Source organism: Lagopus leucura, unplaced genomic scaffold, assembly GCF_019238085.1.
Source record: "Lagopus leucura isolate 7727_CA_CO unplaced genomic scaffold, USGS_WTPT01 Super-Scaffold_100001, whole genome shotgun sequence".
Taxonomy (NCBI): domain Eukaryota; kingdom Metazoa; phylum Chordata; class Aves; order Galliformes; family Phasianidae; genus Lagopus; species Lagopus leucura.
The window spans coordinates 36,939,205-36,961,177 of NW_024962262.1; the positions used below are offsets into that span (position 1 = coordinate 36,939,205).

General features: G+C 36.4%; 1 protein-coding gene across 2 annotated transcripts in view; it reads right to left on the bottom strand.

The window, feature by feature from the left end:
* Positions 1-21,973, bottom strand: part of NALCN (sodium leak channel, non-selective) — a 199,240-nt gene that overhangs the window by 37,060 nt on the left and 140,207 nt on the right. For both annotated transcript variants that reach the window (XM_042867267.1, XM_042867265.1), the window contains 2 exons: positions 9,943-10,079; positions 8,546-8,687 (listed from right to left, as the gene is read on the bottom strand). In XM_042867267.1, coding sequence (XP_042723201.1) covers positions 8,546-8,687; positions 9,943-10,079 — 279 coding nt within the window. The remainder of the gene's footprint in view (positions 1-8,545; positions 8,688-9,942; positions 10,080-21,973) is intronic.

Below are 21,973 nucleotides of genomic sequence, written 5' to 3' on the forward strand. Positions count from 1 at the left end.
TTCCCCATTACTCTAATTCATAATAGTGTCCATCCTCCCCTTCCCCGTCTCCCTAATTAAGATCTGTAATAAACTGGCCGGGCCAAGATTTGAACCGTTGTTTCTTAATCTTATGCAGGGTATACAGATATTAAAAGAACCTCCTCTCCCTCCTATAAATTGGAGCGAGACAGCAATACAAAATAGTTTTTTTAGATGTGTACATACAATCAACATTTCATGCTTAAAAGTACCAGCCATCAAATATCAATATGCGTATGTCAAAATCAAAGATTACTACAGATTTTTAAATGTGTCTGCATTAGATAAATCAACCAGACTGTTTCCTGTTTAATTTTTCAAATTTGCATAGCACACCAGGCAAATACAATGGAACTGCAGAAATAGAAAATGAGGTTGGTTATCACTGTGTTATTTAATAATGTCTAGATGCTGCATGGAGAAGGAGGCTGGCAATTAAAAACTTGTGATACCTGCTGAGTTTTTGACTATTGTAGAGGAAATTACTGGCAGTTTTAATTCAGAAAAGACATTACTTGATCAGATGATACAGAATTACTGTATATAATCTACTGTATACCGTATATAATCTACTGAGGTTATTTTAGTGCCTCCTTCTTTAGCCTGCTGTTTTTTTTTAGCATACATTGTGATGTACTATGAGGGCATCCTCAAATGTACTGCTATTCATATACATTTATTTATTTATACAGGCCATAAGTACACTTAGAGCAGAAATAACAGGGCCACATAAAGTTCTGCTATAGAGCAATATTTTCTTAGCATAAGACACTGTCCTGAGATCTAACAGCATTTATTAGCCTTTCATATATTTTCAGAGTTTCTTGGACTTACAAAGGAACAGCTGTGACAGGTCAGTAAGGTACCAGTAATACTTCCTGGATGAAATGATTTTCGATGGAAAACATGTGCTTCCATAATACCATGAATAAAACATCTCTTGATTTCCACATTCCTTTCAGTTTATTTATACAACCATGCCCGTGGACACAGAATTAGGAAATCTGTATGTACTGCCTCTTCAACAAATACTAGCACCCTTCATTGCTGCTGTTGGTAGGAAAGTCTTTGGGAAGACAGAATGACTCAGTCCTGTCAGTGTGAACCTGATCTGAATTCTGCATTCCCATATAGTTCTGTTTGTCCAAAGTGACAGGGACAAAGCAGTGAAGCGCTGTATCCGCTGTAAAGGCAGCTAAATCACTGACTATTGTTGCTCTGCAAGTGCCACCCGCTGCTTTGGAAAGGTACTGCAGACATGTGAAATGAAAATCTTTAGTAGTATGCTTAAAAATTCGAGAGAGAATTATTTGCATGAGATTTAAGGAAAGAATCACAGAACAGTGTCTTTGCTAGATGACAAATTAGGATCAGTTCCATAACCAAAGTGTACTGGCACAGCAGCGCTGACTTCAGGGGGATCTGTAACAACTCATAACAGTTTAGGTATGTCTCACTTGTTCTAAGTTTTGAGAAATGCCATTTATTGTCAAACTTTTGATATATTTTTCTAGTGATGTGTTTGTGGTGTATAAACTGCAGCAAGCTCTGCACAAAGCAATTGTTTTCAAATTGAATTTGACATAGAATCATAGAATAGATAGAATTTTGTCATATCAACAGGTTAAATTGTGTTAAACTATGTGATGACATAGCATAACATTTTTATATTATTGCAGAGTTGGCAGGAGAGACAAACCAGTATTGGTGGGTGTTCTGCAGCAAAAGGTGAGACAAACTCACAAGAAAATAATGAGATACAGATGTCTGACAAGTGTAGCCAATAATGACCAAAAAAAAAAAAAAAACCAAAAAAAACACAATAGATTTTTCGAAGGCAATCTCTTAAGCATTATACGAACATTAGAATTTTAGTGTAGTGCTCTTAATAGCAATAATTTATAAACAACTTTTAGATTGTATGGGAATACTCTTCTGAATCATGCCAGAAATTCCAATCAAGGGGAAAAAATAATCTAAAGTTTCTGTTTCAGTTTGCAATTTGCTCAATGCCTATTGATGATTTATGCAGGCTTGCCGAATGAACAGATTAAGTATTATATCATTATTTAAACATGTACATTTTCAAGGGTATATATGAGGAGACAGTGCAATAAGTGATATTTTAGAGTTATATTTAAGAAACAGTGAGGAAATAATGTTTATTTGTGCAGAATCTGTTCAAGACTTGAGCATTCCATTAAATACAAGATATATTTGGCCCAAAAGAGTTTGCTGTGTAGCCTCTCAAATGCAGGCATAATTATTTTTTCATTTTTTCAAGATATCCTGTTTATGCATCTTTGGCCTGCAGATACCAGACTCTATCAAAACAAATGTGACAGAAAACTAAAAAGTTATGAAAAGCAAACTGCAAAACTGGAAATTGTTGACAAGCACCTAACAAAATTTTCAAGAGAACTGATGTAGGATAAATGTCTAAATCACAAGGAAATCAGTGGGCAATTTCTAAAGGTCTTTTGAAAACTTTGCTTAATGCTTGCAGAATCATAAAGGATGCAAGGAACCTCTAGAGATCCATTTCCCCCACTCAAAGTAGAACTAACTTTCAACTTTGAAAATCTGTCCTTCAGCACGGCTGTTCTTTATAAGAAACAGGCTCACAAAACAGTCATGAAAGTGGTCTACCGTTAGATGAGTGCAACAAGGAATCAATTATTGTCTCTTTTGATCAGATGTCTGGAAGAAGTGGGCATAATCTCCTTAACTCTCTAGACTCACTGACCTGAAATAGACTTCATTCCTTTTGTAGATCTTGTTGGCTGCCTGGAAAGCCAAGCTATTCTAATTAGCTGATTATTGGTCTGGAAAATCTACATGGCCCTTCATAACCAGGGATCTTTTTCAGTAAAGTCTGAAAATGTGGACAAAGCCAATACCGGCAAAGTTATAAATCCCCTCAAAAATTAGAGCGGATGCTAATAGTTCATCTCAAACAAACACATGGAAGCTCCAGGGAAGAAGACTCCCTCCCTTCAAGTCCCTTGACTTTACTTTGAGTAAATATTGTAAAGAGGGGGCTCATGGCAGCCAACAGAAAGACGGACTCCTGGCCAACCTATTATGGAGACATGATACAGTCTGCTGGATGAACAGCAGTAGAGCAAGAGGCTCCACTCCAGGTGTTATTCTCAGAGCAGGCCTCGTAATACAGGAGCTGTAACAATTTTGCCATGTCTGAATTTTAGTCAATTGAAGAAACAAGAGGAGTATGATCAGTCCCTTGTGTTTTAAGGCATCTTGTATCAAGCCTTCAATCTGTAAATGCAAATCTGATGAAATACAAATATAGTAACTGATAGAAGTGACAAACCATGGCACATTGAAAATGGCGAAGAATGCAGTTCCCAGTTACCTTTGTCTCAGAATGTAACTGAGAATTGGGCAGAATTCTTAGCACCCTATATAGAGGAAAGAGTGACAAAGCAATTTAAAATCACCAGTAGCCTGAGACAGACCATAACAAGAACAGTGCCTTATTATTGCAGTTCTACCTTCTCTGCTCTGAAATATGGTCAGAAAATAAAATATTACAGGATGAAGTGTGAAAACACTTTATGAGAATACAGTTTACAAATTTGTCTTTTCATGTAAGTTATTATATATTATTGTATATATTATTTATATTATAATTATATTGTTGTATTTTATTATTTATTTTATATTTATAGTATATTATATATATAATATTTATATATACATTATTTTATATTATTATTTTATGTTATTATTTAGATACGAGCATTGTTATTTATCTGCTTAAACTGAAAAAAAAAGCCAACAACCCAAATCTCTAAAAGATGCAAAGTAGACAAAGTATCCTAATTAATTTTCAGAAAACCTGAAATGCGTCATGGTGTTTCCGTATATTAACTTCATTAGAAAGATCTCAGTAAGAACAGACATGAACAAAAATAATCTCCTTTGAAAATCAAGCTGTAATAATCAAGAAATAATGGATTCACAAGCCATTCTTATTCTATCAGGTAGATTGTTTTAATGGCTCTTCTGAACATTCTATCTAAATAGCTTTTGGCAATATCCTGCAGATGACATAAGTAGGTAAGACTGAAGAACTTGTCTAGGCTTAATTAACAAGAGATATAAGGACAGTGACGTTGTGGACAGAGATCTACTTAGATACTCAGAGAGAGGAGACTAGGGTACAGTTTGTTTGATTTTTGATGATATTTATTCACAAAGTTTTGCAAAAAATACCTGAGAAAAAAATATAGTCTTAATGTTACATATCACTATCCTTTTCTGCTTGGAATTCATGTGCAATTTCAATTTATTAGCTTCTGTTATATTCAGAATTAAGGAGATATGGTTATTTTTTTCAAATCACATAGCTAACAAAATAATCAGAAACATGGCAAAATTCTATTGTACTTTTTGTGTACAAGTTCTGCTTTGCACAATAGAACATGGAAAGAAAAGTTCAGAAGAGGCTGATTAACCTTGAACATGAGTTTATGACAAGAAATGCCAATTCACTTCAGAAAATGACCGTTCATGGATAAATATTCTATCCTAGTTTCTCTTCTTAGAATTAAAAATAGGAATACAGTCTATAAGAGTGTCTTTGTGCCTGATGATTTTCTAAAAGGTATCTTAGGACATTCTGTTTTCAGTACCAGAAGGTTTTTCAGCTCCTACAATTACAAACAACTTCTGCAAAGAAAAACTCTTTCAGAATATCTTTGGAATGGAAGTAGTTATTTTTGCAAGAAACAGAATAGTTAATGGAAGAAGCTGAGAGCAGACCTGAAGACATGCTGGAACAAAATACCACATTAAGTAAAAACAGTAAAAAGAGATTGCATGTCTCAGCAGCTCAGAAATGGAGTATGCATGATGCTGAACAGCATGCATCAAAAGTTGTGGTCAGTCTTCTGTGTTGAATGTGTATGGAAAATAATAACCAGATAAAATCATGAACATTCCCTGAGGTGCTGAAAACAGATTTCTACATAAACCAAGGGGAGTTGATCTCCAAGGAGGTACTCTGACCCTTCCAGGATGAGGCTTATAATCGGGTTGACGTTTGTGTCCCATCCCATCTAACTTTAACAGATATCAGATAACAGCAGGATCATATCTGGGAATGAAGCCAAACAGACACATGCAAAAAACCACAACCACCAGGTGCAAAGCTCAGCAGCCCACCTGCTAAGTAACACAGGTCATCATGAACACATCACCTCAGTGCCCTGTTCTGCATGCCGACTCCCCAAAGAACGCAGAACCCAGTACGAGGTCTGCTGCTTAATACTCATAGTCCTTCATGGTAATAGCTGTGGCTACCTTCGAGATCAGCATTCTCTTTTTGGCTATCACCTCCCATCATACAGCTGCTGCTATAACTAGGAAATCAACGGGAGAGGCATATGGTGTGGGAGGCTGAGCTTCCACAGGAGCTAGACCTTAATTACGGATCTTGTTCCCAAAGGAAAAATGGAATGGCTATGAACTTCACTGCTTGTAGAACTAAAAGCAAAACTCATACAAGTGAAAGGAAACACGATGGTAAAGGAGACAGAAAAAAAAAAATATTTGCTACTGTCCAATTAATCTTAAAAATGAAGAAATAAAGAGACCAACTTGTTTATACTATTTCATCTAAATGACAAGTGAAAGTCTGAGCAGTAAACTGCGTGGATATATTGAAAACCCTTTTGTTTTGTTTTGCAATTCAGTCCTGCTGTGCCACAGCTGTAAACATGCACATGGGTATATCTACATAATAAGCCATAGGCATTTTCAAAGTTCATCTCGTGAGCCTGTCAGTTTTGAATTATGATTTAACAGTGAGTGATGTGCTGTGTTGTGTGATCAAAGATAAGTAACTAATTTGGGAGCATCCTCTCAGCAACAATTTTTAGAATGGCTTGCTAGAAGATGTATGTCTCTTAAGGAAGCACTCTGATGTGTTTCTTCTTTCCTTTGATTCTAGCCTTGAAGTTAATAGCTCAAGGCCAATGCTCTACTACCACAGCTGAATTTTATTAGACACCTGATTTCTTGTAAATCTTATAGCTTGTTTGTTTTCTGCCCCCTGAATCTTGCTGCAAATAGTCTTCAGGCTCACTTCCAAGAGCCATCACAGTGAGATGTCTTTATTTTCAGTCAATTTCCTTTCGTCTCATCTTCCCACACCAAAAAATCATTTGTGAACACATATTTCAACCTGATCTCTTGCCCAAGAACTCACGGAAATATTGGTTAGATAAGAAATTTCCCAGTGTGTTGTGAATAGTTTTCATATTTCTCTCTGTCTCTGTAAAGCTACCTTTCTGCCATAACTACAAGGTTCATGTGATATCATAATTTTTTTTTTTTTTTTTAAAAAGGAGCACCACAAAGGAAGGAAAGAGTCAAATCTGCCAGCAGAATCCCACGTTTTGGTTCCATTCTATTTTTTTCTATCAACTACAATGCAAAAGAGATGTGAAAAGTTTCGGAAGCTATCACATTGTTATCTGGAGGAGTGGAAATGCATCCTGCTATGCACTAATACCTGTAAAATGTTTGGTCAAGTTTCCTTTTGTTTTACAAAGCAAAGTAAGGTACACATGCAAGGTCTACATTTAAATACAACCAGTCATTCCAAGCTTGTTTTAAGGATATTTTTAAGAAGATTTGTGCATACAAAAGTGAGGTTGCCTTGGCAACTGTAACTATAGAAAGCCAGAGTAATTACTTTCATAAAATCCTACATGGTGCTTACTCCCTCTTAATAGGAATGTGCAAATACTTTACGTTTAGCTACATTTGTCGAAAATCTTACTCATAATTGATTCTACCTTTGAGACATAGAAAATCCACAAGTACATGCTTAAAGCAGGTTAAATAGTCCAAAAACAATTTGCAGAAACTTATTTCAATTCAAAACGTAAAGTCAGATCACTCATATTTGCTCTTGGAGCAAAGGGAAAAGAGCATACTCTTCTATTTGCATATTGCAAAATCTCATTCAATAAACTCTGCCATTTATTCAGCTATCTTAAAACACAACCAGAAAGGACTAACTTTTGTGAACAGCAATGAGACAAAGTTAAGACTACAATTCAAACAAACCTACTAAATCATTGCACAGCTCTGCACTGCACACTGTGGACCTGTGTATGTGGTTGGAACATACTTAAGCTCTCTCTCACTCATCTCTTCATTACATGAAATAAATATCACTGATTTCCCTGGCACAGTGTTTGAGGTCCATCCTTAATAATATTTGGCATAGTTCTGCTGACCCATAGGATTATCAGTTAATAACTTATTTGATAACTCTTCTGTTCTTGTTAGATTAGATGGTGTACATACAGGCTTGATCCTATCCCATAGCATTCTTTGTTTGATGAACAACACCTGCACCACAGACCTTCCTCTCAGGCTGTCCTGTTCAGCTTTGGTTTACTGATGCCATTGACTAATCTACAGGAAGGAGCCCTTGCATTGCAGTAGGCATGAAAATTAACAGTAGTTTGTAAATTCTCTCTTGACATTCATTAGCAGAAGAGTATTACTTTCCATTGTCTACTTTCTGCCTGCTACCCTGAATTCTAGTTGCAAACCTCCTACTACGAAAGCCAAATACATTGCACAACCACGTGTCCTCTTTCCTTTCCTCGCTTGTGACTCTCTGTCATTCTTAAACTGTACTTTCAAACCTCTTGTCAGTCTTCAAACAGGATTTGAGCACCCCATTATCAGTTATGAAAATACTTACACACGTCACTAATTAGTTATATAATTTTACAAGTGATCAAGAACTGATATCAGTGTAGATGCCACTAGAAATCTGGGAAACCAGTATCTTCCACAACACACATGGAGTGCTTTTCTGACTCTGTAGTTACATATGGTGCCAGAAGTCACAAACATTTACTCATGCAGCAGCACCACAGTCATCATCATTCCAAGCAATCCTGGTATTTTTCAAATTCAAACATCTATGCCAGTCCACTTGGGAGACTATCAGCATTTAATACAATGAGTCTCAAATGCACACGTTCAGCATCTGTTTTCTAGTGACTCCTAAACCTATCTACATAGATGTAAATGTCCTCTAAGTAGCTAGAATAATTCTTAGATTTTTACTTATCTCCACTGATTACAATCAACCTTGCTTCAGTGACTGAGTTTTCAGTGCTTCAAAAGTAGCAAGCCAATCACACATTCACTGTGGTATTCACAGGCTTTTAATTTTCTACTAGCTTCTCATTATTAACAGCAAGACTAAAAAAAATGTAGGCACATAAGATGGATTAATTGAACAAAACTATGTACCACAGTCTGAGTTTTTAAGCTAAAGGAGAGAGGAAAATTTAAACCAAGTGAGGAACTGCTGTGATGCCTGCTTTAGGCTATCAAAGTTAAACATAACCTTTTATTTTGCGTTCACTTGTATTTGCTTTTATGTAATTTGACAAACTGTGTAATCTGAGATCTTTCTTCACAATACTCAAGGGAAGACCTATAGTGCTGAATATTCTTGAATTACCTTTTGATCAATATATTTGTTTTCCTCAATTGCTGATCTTTTAGAGTGGTCACAGGATGAAGATGATGCTGAAGGAAGTCTTCGCAGCAGACAGCTGGTGTCTTGTTGCTGGCGATCAATAAACTGCTTCATGAAACTTTCCCTTGTGATCAAACAGAAGATACTGATGGATTAAAGACCCCAGAAAAGTTAATATTTGGTTTTCTTTATAGTATGTCACAACACATTAGTGCCAAGGTGAGCAATAAGGAAAAGGTATGCTAAACTGTAGATGTATAAATGGACAGAGTACAGAAAAAATAACTGATAAAACATAAATTTAGTTATTAAATCTGTAGCTGAATTAAGAAGTAGATGGCTTGCATGTAGCTTCAAAGAAAACAGTTTAATTCCTTTTAAAAATAATTATGAGAATTTTGACTATTTATTTGCTAATTAAAGTGCTAAATATTTAAAGTGCCTTTTGCGGTTTTTGGCTCTTCTGAGCTCATTACACTGTGAGTTGTTGCTGCAATATAAATCAAACGCTGATATAACCCAAAAGAAACATACTTCCTGCAAGAAATTCTTTCTTCAAGACTTCAAACAACATCTGTTCATATAACTGCTCAGAATGCCAGTATTAAGGCACTTCAGCAATTCTGTGCCTCACATATGCCACGTTTAAAATGCAGAATTGTATGTTTACAACAAATGTACATTCATCTTGCTGTCTTCTAAGTTTAGCGGTAGCTTAGTAGTAGTTACAATTTTCAGTGTTGACTATATCATAACTAATTTTGTCTGGAGTTTCACGTAGTAGAATAGCTTCAGATTCGAAGATCTGATTTGCTGCAGATTTGAGGCAGCAGCCCTAAGATTTCTGTAATTCCTTCTTAGGATTTTGTCAAGAAGAATGAATGGCATTATTAACTGATGGTCTAGAAGCCAACTGTGAAGTCAGTTTTGCAGGAAAGTGGTAACAGCAGTTGTCCAAAGAGGGGACAAGGTCATCACAATGTAACTGCTTTTTGATGATCTGTGCTATCCACTCTTCATGATTTGCTGTCAGTTGATCTCATCTTTAAAAAGTCAGTAAGAACTGATTAGACTGCTGCTTGTCTGCTAAGAACCTAAACCTGGAATGGGAGTGGAATGACAACAGTGTACTTTTCAATTATATTTTATTTGTGTTGGTTCCAGTCAATCTAGTTCCTTTCATTAATATGTTATAATGAGAGATTGGATATTTTTCAGGTAAAAATAAAATGTCAGCTCCTTTCTACTTCAATATTAATTTTGCTTTACTTTGATTTTCTGTTAGCTGCTTACTCCATAGGCAAAACAGTTAAGTGTTGTTGGTGTTATGTGACACCAGACAGGCTAATAGTGTATTACCAATGGAAATATTTCAATACCTTATTTTTGGAACGGTGAAATCTGAAGGAAGCTTGGAGATTTTCACCATTTGTGGCCTGTTTGGAAATTTTTCAAAGATGCGTAGACGTAAGGGAAGCTTCTCCTTTGTATCCGCATTTGCTTCACTTTGCTTAAGCTATAAAAAAAAAAAAAAAGTTGCTCTGTGATATTGCAGCTTTGTTTTTCAGAATTTGAATAATTGCAATCACTTAAAGAAACAGAAGATGGCAGCAAAGAACTACAGAGGGTACATTTCCAGCTCAGGAGTATATTAGTCTGTTTGTGCTAGAAACTGACAAATACTGAACAATACCATGCCTTTAGCTGAAAATAAAAAAATAGGAGGAATGCTAACAATTTTACTTTTAAAATACAAAACATATTAGTGCTCTATTCAATATGCTTATTCTTGTGTTTCCTTCCCAGTTCCCTAACACTTTATGAAGGAAATAAACATCCATGTTCTTTTCTTATTAGTCACATTTTTCTGTATGTATTGACAGCCCTAAAATATTAAAATAGAATGTTTTGTAAAGAGAGGAATTATAAAGGAATCCAGACCTCAGAATAAGGAAATAACAGGAAAATTGTATTTATGTGAGCATTAAAAGAAATAAAAAGGACTCAAAAGAGTGCAGTTCTCACAAGGAGCTGCACCAAATCAAATGATGAATGTTGAATTTGTAAACATCCAAAAATGGTTGTGCCATGGACTGCCACACATCTAAGTACTGAAAAGGCAGTAAAAACAGTACATGGACAGATAATGGATACATCTAATGATATAAGATTAAAGAAATTTGATATGGACATGTGATTCCTGAATTCTGATTACTAAGTGTATCAATCCTGAGCATGTAGCAACTCAGTTTGTGTCATCACAACAAAATACCAATCAGAAGGATTCTATGAAACACATTCATTTTAACATTTAGCATTAAATGGGAAATTAAACATTTAATTTCTATCCTCTGTGTATTCAAGCACTGTGTACCATTTCCGTAATCACATCTGATTGATATTATTTAGTTGCAAAGGTCAGTCTTCCTTCCCACACCAGTTTATGTGCACGAGCCTGGGCACATGTATTTTAAAAGTTTTGCGCAGTCAACACCTGCAGGGAATACTGCTGACAGGTACCAGCTATAGATTTTTACAAAGGTGAATGGAAGTCGAATGGAGCATTTGCACTGCCTTAAGCAGTGCATGCTTCCACAGCATGACACAGAAGAGCTGCGCTGCTGCACTGTCATGCTATCAGCAACATTCCCACTTCCAGCCATAGGACAGCTTGAACTGGAAATCGACTCATATCCAGTTGGATACAAGTTGTCATGTGGATTGGAAACTGTTTGAAAGGCTACGAACAAAGACTAATGATTAATGGTAAAGTACCGAATCAGAAGAGAGGGGGAATGTTGCATAAATCTGTATTATGTCCAGTCCTATTTAATGGCTTCCTTAATGATCCTTTAGAAGAAGAAATTATGACGTTAATGAAATTCACTTGATCTTAAAATGTGAAGGCTGCAAATACTGCAGTGAACCAAAAAGAGAGACAGAAATAGAAGTAGAGGCAGAAGATAATAAAGACTGAAAATAATTCTAGAGCAAGAATAAGAGCAGAAGATATACCAGAACTTCTACTTCAATACAGCATCAAAAAGGCAATTTGGGCACCACTTACATTACCAGACTAAGGCTATGTTTGCAATCAATTTCTCTTGTTTAGATATAGTCTTAAAAATGGCTCAGAAATCTGCAGCTCTATGCTGCTACGAGGAGCCTATTCCAGGGTGTGCTTTCAATTCTAAATGCTATTTCATTGTCTCACACTGACAAGCCAAAACAGTGGAGAGACACGAAAACAAGGGAAGAGTTACAGAAACAAGTGGGGCAGAGGTGAAAAAATGAGTGAAAGACTAAAGGGGGCCAACGTTAAAATTTCAAAAACCATAACTGATAGTAAAACAAAAGGAGGAGATTTAAAATAATGGAAGATTATCTGAAAACAGAATATTTGTAACGGAGTACCCCAAACATAGGAATGCAAGGATGGAATTAAGAAAGGGAATTTTTAGGCTGAGAATAAAAATTGATATCCTTGCAGGAAAATCTATTAGTGTTCAGAGAGATCTCTGGAGGGAAATGCCTCATCATTTCATTCACACTAGACAGAACCCTTTGAATGCCAGAGTATCAGGAAAATGAATTGGATAATCTGCCAGGACTCTTCTGCAACATTATAGTGTTGAAAATCTTTGAGAAAGGGAAAGTTTTAGAGGAAAAAGAGGGTTTTGAGTATCTGCTAGTTTGCTTTTAGTAATAAATCATTGTACAAACAGGTAGGTTTAGGCATGGATTTATTATGTCTCTTGCAGCTATGGACTCCCATTTACAAAAGTCAGAGTACGCAAGATAGAGAGCTTATGATAGATTGCGGTGCTGCCTGAAGTCTCAGTACAGAACAGATCAAAGACAGCTTGGAAACAGGGAGCTGCATAGCTAAAGTGACAAGCAAGGGAATAGTAATACCCCCACCCAACCAGGAGAATGATCCAAGATAGGCTTATTATCTAGGTTATTTTAAAATAACCTAAAGTCAAAGCATTGCTGCAGAATCTCTCCAATTACACATGCTGTGATAATATTACATATTGGGGACCGTGAAGAATATAGCTTCCCTGAGTTCTTCTCTACACATTTGGGGTGCAATTGTTGCTCTGCATGACATACATCCCATTTTATATTGTTGCTTAAATCCTTCACATTTGAACCTTCTTTAACACGTAACACATTTTTAAAGATAAAAAATGAAGCTGAAATGTAGTGATGATGGTGCAGAATTTTTTTAGCAACATCTAAATCCAAAATAAAACTTCAGAACTCAAGACATTTTCTCTATGATTTTTATTTTATTATTATTATTACTATTGGCAAGGAAATGGCTTGATGTGCTATGCTGGTCTCTTGGTCTCCAGCTCCAAATAGCCTACTGGGAACAGTTCACTGCTCACTATTTGGTTAGCCCAGTTCCATAGAAGGAATTTATGTCTATTTCCACTATTTTCGTGGTTCTTAAGTTCATATGGTCAAATTTAGTGGCACAATATATACAGTACTGCTGTCTACTCTGAGCCAAGATCAGAAGAACTTATCAAAATGTGGTGGAGAGTAAAGGGGAGGAAATCTTAATGTGGGATTCCAGTGGTTCATAGTATCTTGAACAATGCATTCAGATACAAGTTCATGGCACCAAGAACTCTAGATCTGGTTCACACAATTGCTACAGATAAATACAAAGGACAGCTGTAACAAGGCAAACTTACTGGTGATATTTACATCTTTTTTCAGTATGACATTATGGCTATGCTTCCATTTGGCTCAAAACAATTTGAAGTGAGTCCCCCCAACCATCTGTACTCGCTGCTTGGTGATTTAGTTTGGGTAGATATGTTGGTATGCAAAACAGATTGTTTTTGGAGGAAACCCATAAGCAGTTGTCCTAAGTACATACAGTAGTATGAATGCTGGTGAAAGTGGAAGAAGGGAGTGGCAAGGGCAATAAAAGGAACAGCAGGTAATGTCTACTGGGAAAAAGGGGCAGGGTCAGCTTCTTAATGTATATGCACACTGGTGGTGGTCAGACATTTGAATCAGGACGGCCAGCAAAGCAATCACTGCCCTATTGGAGATAACAGTCCTCCCAGCAGGAAGCTGGCAGCTCCCATAGAATCACACTGCCCTGGCCAGGCCAACAGAGATGCCAAACAACCAACTACAAAAGCTCTCTCATCTATGTTTTAGAAACGAAAGTGTGAAATTTAAGAAAATTGGAATATGTGCTATATTTGAGTACTTCAGCCACACATTGCTATGAAGAACCTGAAGAAATCAATAAAAAATTAAATGGTGGACCTCAGTCTTTTCTATCTTAAAACACTGTAGTACTATCATCTCACAGATCTTAATCACAGACAGTGTCATTAGGGCAAAAGTAACAATTCTTCTCAAGCATGTATTGTGACTTCTCTGATAGACAGGAGCTAACAGCTTAGGCCATAGAAGAGCTCTGGGGTCAGGTAATGTGAGCATGATGACTTGAACAGTTCAAAGAGCTGAAGTATCTGTTCATATCACCAATTTGCATTTAAAGACAGAAACATCCTTGAAAGTAATGTTCTTGGCAAGGCAAACTGAAAGCTCAAATTTAACACAGTCATTGAGTTTCTAGGACATTGACACATTGGTGAGAACATGCCAGAGGAAAAACAGAGTTAATCATATCCCAGGGGATGAGACCTATCCTTCCTAACATTTTTGTTGTTGTTGTTGCTCTCTGTTCATTTAATTATGATTGAAAGAAGAGCTAGCAACGTGCAATTTGTAAAGAATGAAAGATTCACTTTTCCTGCAGTCTGTGAAATTCACTGAAATGCTGTGTAAATATTTCAATGAAATTAAATGATTATGAAAAATGTAATGTTCAGTGTAATTGCTCAAACTCTTACATTTGAGTTGACAGTTTTCATAACAAGTTGAGATCAATCATGTCCAAAATTAAAATCTTGTACTACCAATGTACATACAGTTTATTTAGGAAATGGCCAGCTGCCCAGAGTAATTTCATGGTGAGTGTGCAAAGTTCAAACCACTGGAGAAAGTTCAGGGGGTCTCACTGCAGGATAGTTTTAAATTAATATTGTCTGGTACATTACAGTGTGCTGCTATATACTAACATTTTTTTCACTGGAAATCTCCCTTAGGGCTTGTATTTGAAGAATAAAGTGATGATGTCATAACTGTGCTACCCTCTTGACAGGGTGCACTACATGGCCCTGCATGCATACCATGCTTTGAGCATGATACAGATAGATGACACTGCAAACTGATACGAGCACTTATTCAGCAGTAGTCCAGATCTTTTTTTCTTATCCAAATTATCATACTTGCCATGATCTCTGATTTGCCAATAGCAACTTTGAACAAAGTCCAATTAACAGTAAATTACATTTAAATTAAACAAAACCAGAAAGGCTAAATAAGTGTTTTTGTTTTCACAGAATCACAGAATCACTAAGGTTTGAAAAGACCTTCAAGATCATCCAGTCCAACCATCCACCTATCACCAACAGTATTCACTAAAGTATGAAATAAAAATAGTGCTCACTAAGTCAGAAATGCCCTTTTTATCACTAGTCTGAAGACATGGATCTGGTAAATTTTTGGACATGAATGAGAGCTGCACAAAAAGACACGCATACGGGTAAGCCTTCATAGCCATAATTCATTCAGCTTTGCATAAATCATAGAGTCATAGAAGGGCCTGAGTTGAAAAGGACCACAATGGTCATCTAGTATCAACCCCCTGTGCTATGTGCAGGGTTGCCAACCATCAGCCTGGCCTTGAATGCCTCCAGGGATGGGGCATCCACGATCTCCTTGGGCAACCTGTTCCAGTGTGTCACCACCCTCTATGCGAAAAACTTCCTCCTAATATCTAACCTAAACCTCCCTGATCTCAGTTTAAAACCATTCCCCCTTGTCCTATCACTGTTCATCTTCATAAACAATCATTAATAAATATATGTCAACATATTTGTACCTGTATTGGATTAAAATTTAAGATAAAGCAGCCGCTCAGTTACTACAATTTACACCTGTAACTCCATTAAAAATGAAAATGAAGCTCAATTTTATTTGAACAAACTGTTCAAAAGGATGGTAAAAAAAAAATCTGAAAACTAAAGAATGTTGACAAAATGCAGTAGGTTGAATTTGGGTAAAAGAAACACTTTCAACAGAGAAAAAAATACATTATTTATGTTGTGGATATGTTATCAAGTATGTCTACAGTGCTAAATAAAAGGCTGCCAAGGGTATAACCCTTGCCTAAATTCATACTGGCTGACTTCAACCATACTTCACAGTATTAGGCTTCTGGTTCCTTTGGGCCCTGAGACACAATTACAGTAGTTATTTCTCTATGGATTTTCCAATTTGTCAAAGCATCTGAAATAAAATTGGATACATTTTTGTACCCAATTCACCCAAGTAACACTCCTGTGGAAAGAAATTTGGGTTGCATACTGCCTACTTTGAGCACATGAGTTTGTCTGAAAGTTTTGAGGCTTGCTGGAAAAGTGCAACAGAATTGTCTGGCTTAGAGGTGACAAACCTGATGAAGCCTTGTCCAGGCTTTGTCTGAAAGCACTCCCTTAGGTAAAATATTCCCGCAACTTCACTAAAATATTGTCTGGGAGAAAGCCCAGGAGGACATCCAGGACAGAGCCAGCTATGAGCTAACAGTTATGCAGTTTGCTCAGACAAGGGCTCAGAGCTGAAGGCTCCTTTCTAGTCATCTTTCAGTTGAGAGTTTAGATGTACCAACGACAAACTGTGCCCTTTGGACTCACCTAAACAAATGGGGACTTTGCAGGCAGTAAGAAATACTTCCATCTAGCAGCTGTAAAACAGAACTTAAATTGATTTTAACCACATTCTGTGTTGCTGTGGGGAATTTTCACTGAAATGTACAAAAAAAAAAAAAAAAAAAAAAAAAAAAAGATTATAGCAGCGCTAGCATTCACGGCAGAGACTTCACTGTTGATAATCAAAGGTTAAAATAAGCTAAGAAAGTTCCTGGCAGATGGAAGAACAAGATTACGCATTTATTTCTCATATATATAAGATTTTTTTTTTATAAACAGCTTTTCTGTGTCACAGGACTTACATGCTGTGCATAATATGATTTGATGCTGTGATTGCTGCTTTCCAATTGTTCATTTAAATAACTTCTTTCTCAATTTTGCATGAAGTCTCACAAATTAATAAGATATTGAGTAAAATTTCACAATGTGTTTTCTTAAGAACTTCCTTCCATAAATTGTAGCTCCTATCAGTTCTTCATGAACAAATCCTGCTGAAAAGATTTGTTTGCAATTCAAATGACACAAAACTCCTCTAGCAAAACTCGGCTAAGATTTAGTCCATTTATTTAATAGAGGAGAGGAATCCTGTGTGTCACAGAGTTTCCCTTTGACTGAGATAAATAAAATGAATTTTTCAGAGCAATTACTCCATACTCTGTACACATCAACCATACGCTCAATTTTTTCCCATCTTCCAGTGACAAAAATTTATTAAAAAAAAACAGAAAAAAACCCACAAATCAGAGGTTCTGTACAATCAGTGGCCCAATTCAGTGCCCAGCAATGTGCTGACCTGACCAGATTTGTTCTTCATGCCTTTAGACTCAGGTACCTACTTTAGTTAATTATGTTCTTGATGACTGTCTCTCTTTATAGCCAAAAGAGATGAAGAGACACTTCTTGCAAGTCACTGGCTTGCTGCATCTTTCAGACATGTTTATCCTTTTCCACTGACTAAACAAAGATTTTACATCTAGTATATTCTCTGAGTCACTTGTGTGATGCCTCACACATAGGCCAAGCGCCTATGACACATTCACCTCAGTTAATTTTACTTGTCCAAAGGTGAAATATGTTGTTTAATCCTCTAGGCATTTCCTACACTTAACAGGAAGAGGTAACTTCAGGTCCTGTAGCTCGTTTCTTACTAAGATGGAATAGCACATTGAGGAACCTTCTCCAAATGTGGAGAAAGTGTCAGGCTACACCAGTAGTACACTAGTGATACACTGGAGTATGAATTCACAAACTGGAAATAGATTATCCATATTCTTACACTGTTAGTAAGGCTGCTGGCAAAGTTCTGGCCTGACAAGCTATCACTCTCCTTGATGATGCCTGAGCACAGTTTGGGGTTTATCATCGCTGGGAATATTCTCAGTAGCTGGTCAGGAGACTTCCTGTTTCAGTGGTAGGCAGTTTCAGAAAGGGAAAATAATTCCCTTGCTGCATGGAAAAGCCATGCTGTGTCAGCCAGTATCCTTTAAGGACAGAGACCAGATTCTAAACAGCTCTCTCTCTTCATATAGCTAGATTGAATAATCAGCTTAGAGAAGAATCTCTAGCTTAGACAACCTAAAAATTAGTTTATTATAGAAACATAGAAGTTTCTGAGTTGGAGGGACTTGTAAAGGTCATCTAATACAGCTCCCCTGCAGTGAACAGGGACACCACAGCTAGATCAGACTGACAAGGGCCTCAACCACCCTGACCTTGAATGTCTCCAAAGATGGGGCATTCACCACCACCTGTTCCTGTGCCTCACCACCCACTGTAAAAAACTTTTTACCTTATGTCCAATCTGAGGGGGTAAATCTGGCCCCTATTTTAAAACAATTCAGAGATGCATACATTTTGGGATTGATAGTTTAAAAAAAGATAAAGGAAATGAAACAATACACTGTTCTTTTAGTAACTTTTTTCACATTTAGATGATGCTTTGCCACTTTCAAATTAATCATTTTTCTCTTGGAATAGCTTTTTTTGTTTCCATACAAAGGTTACTGAGTCACAGAAGAATACTCTTTTATATAAAAAAGTGCGTGACATAGTCCATTTCATCAGAGGAAACTGCTTGAGACTTCACTAAAACTAGGCACCATTATTTGTTATGACTTCTATGTCTGATGAACAATAAGCAGCTAAAATATTTTCAAATGAACAAATGCAGAAGATGCACTTATTCTGTTCTTATATGAACATAGTCATTCAATATTGACTAGACACAATGCGTAAACCTTTCAAGATGTATGCCAAAGCTAACTAAAACTTCTGTCTGGGAAGCAAAGGAAGTCACATTGCAGGAAAATTCAGAGACTTTTAAGTTTGCTCACCCATTCCAGACTCTGTATAAAGGAAGATTCGTGGCTGTAGCTTTGTAACTAGCACTTACCAACCTGTAGTCAAAACACACAAATTCATCTGCCATACTGGATTCACAGAAAAATAGGGCCAGTCTGAGAAATTACAATTACAGTCAGATTTTCCAAGGTTCTCACCACAGGTAGCTAACATTTAGTTAAAAAAGAACTGAAGAGAATCAGACTGATTGTCCAAGGAAGTCATAATCTTGACCTCCTATCACGGTACAGATGGTGAAAACCATAAAAACATGCAGAAAGGTAGTGAGGTCATAAAAGGAACAATCCACAGTGAGCGTGCCTGTCTCTGCTCAAAGTCTGACAAAAAAATGTAAGATTGATTTAGGCCCTCTTAATATCAAAGTATAGGAAGAGTAGAATTTCATCTATACATGCAAAAGCATATGATTTGAATAGGCTGATTTATGGGGGTAGATCACCACTAAAGTGGTGTGGCCACATGGCATATCCAACTTGATGTATTCCAGAAGTCCCTTCTAACCTGCACTTATCTGTGATTCTGTTATGTGGTGATAGTTAACTGCTCCAAGACAATTCTTCAATTGCCTTCAGTTTCACTGTTGTAAGTCTGCATCCTCCATCTCTTGATATTCTGTAGTTAAATTCAAAATATTACTACACTCTGTCAGATGCCGTAAGAAGGTCATTTATGTAACTTAAATTTGAGACATACATAGTCAACCAAGTTCTGCAATAAAATACTCTTAACACTGAGAAACTGCAACTAAAGCTGGGGAAAAAAAATAATTTCTATAAATAAAGGCAAAAATTCAGTATATACTTTTAAACACAGAAGACTTTGTCTTTGCACGTATGAGCTGCTTCTTATTTGTGGTTTTATTGTTTGAACACAGGTGGCCAGAGTTTTAATTTATTGCCATTTTAAAGTATTTCTTCAGTATACAAATTTACACATAAAATCAGTTCAACCAACGCACATGCAGAGGCAAGCCTGTGTGAGGCTGATGCAATTTACTTCAGAAACCTTCAAGTCCTGACTAAATGCAAAAAAAAAAAAACAGTTTGGTGAAACTGGCTGCCCTTTCTACCATGCAAGTTTGCTGATGAAATTTAAATGGGGCTGAATTACTGCATTCTGACATCCTGTTTCACAGGCAATGGGGATGATTCTCTTTATGTTGTGATGATGAGTTGCTTCTTTGAGGAGCAATATACATATCTCTCTTAATTCTGAAATAGTGCTCCCACTTGTTGGATATTATGCAGGAAAAAAATGCCTGTGATTTCTCATCTTCTGTCACGTTTTTAAGAGTGCCTGATTTGTTTTTGAGAGTCTGCAAAGAGAAGTTGTCTGAATCATAAGAAGAAGATAAGTGACTTACAATCAGGAACCCAAAAATCTCAAGAAAAAAAATGTAATCAATTCATTCTTCTGCATAGCTAGATTTTTCAATGAGAAAACCAAGAAATAAACCCCATGAAAGGCCAGGCCTCTATTTTTATAAGAGTACAGAAGTTGTGAACAGGAGTGCATAAATCCATAAACTCCTATGGGCTTAAGATGCAAATCAGAAAAGGAAATGCGGTCCTGTGTGACACAAATGGAACCAAAAGCTAATACAGCATGAATTTTCAAGGATGCAATTGCCATCAAAATAACAAATATTGCTATACAACTGCTCTCCTCCCTGCCAAAGACTGACAGGATTTTCTCTTGCTTCAGAGAATTAAACATCTAGAATCACTATCTTCACTGGGAAGCACTTGCATTTTTTTCTTAGATATCAAGGAAATAAAACAACAACAAAAAAAGATTAGATGGACTCCTGGTGATATAAAAGCTAGGTGAGCATTTTCTTCCCTAGTGACATAAATGAAGCAGTAGAAGCTTATACTTATATTTTTGTAACTGCTGTTCACACATTCATAGCCACTCTAACTTTCATCTCTCATCCTTGGAAGTGTGTGCTTTGACTATGATAATCAACTAGAATTTTCAAAAGCTTTGTTTGATATAATAAAACCTTTCTCCAAGAGAAATTCTTTTGAATTTACTGTTTTCTTTACAAATAATACAGTACTGCATATGTCAGGGAGTAGCAACTTCTGAGTTAATACCTAGGTATTGAGCCTGAAATGCACAAGCCAGAATTTATGATCCATTGATACTTTTTAAAAAGTGGTAGGTAAGGTAAGAAGTGTAAAAAATAAACACGGAAACTATAACCTTCAGAAGACTTTCAAAACTTTAAGAACTTAGAAAGAAGACTTTGGCACAGGCCGTTTTTTAACTGATTGCATTTTCCAGTTTTATTTTCTATAAATGGAAATATTCTCTGTATAGATTTAAGATAACAATACTTTAAATGCTCTGTATATGGCCTGTGAATGGAGGACCAACATGTATTTTGTGAACTTTCTACCATCCTCTCAGTATGATGAAAAGATGGATTTCATCCATTTTATGTAGTACTTAATATTCAATTTTGTAGTTATTTCCCACTTAGAATTATCTCAAGCACTACTCCCTGAATAATGATACTCTGAAGGCAAGTAAATCTAATTCAGCTTTAAAAAGCTCCTTGATTTTCACACACACAATTGCATATGTATGTATAATGTCATGCCAAGAGTGCGTTTAAATTAGATATACTAATTATAACACCTTGTTCGCGCAATATGTTCATGAAAAATCCCTATGCTGAAACTCACACTTCAAAGCTGAAACCTCAGCACCCAAAATTTGGAAGTGTCAGGTTTGATGCTACTGCTGAAACTGTCATTGGCATCTTCCTAGATCTGCTGAGTTCTTGGCAGTGCTGAGGAAAGCACAGGGATATATCAGGGTCTGTGTTCTAACCCATGCAGTCCAGACAAAACTGGGTTAGGAATGCTATGATTCTTAATGCCCTTCGGGAAGTCTTTGATTTTTTACAAGATGCTCCTATATACATTACAACACTTAAGTCCGTCAGCTAAAAGGCTTAGAATGCTATATTTTCCATCTCTTCCCATAATGACTGACAAAATGTCTCTCCTGATATACCACTCAACACAGCTTTTGGAGTCAAGATGCCTGAAAAATCCATGACCACTGTTTCACCTGCCATTACCCCTGGTCTCCATTAAAGGCAGTAGTGAGCAATGTACTTAAGTTCCATTTATCAGGAGTTGTTGTTAAAAAAAAGAAAAAAAGAAAAGAAAAGAAAAAAAAGAAAAGAAAAGAAAAGAAAAGAAAAGAAAAGAAAAGAAAAGAA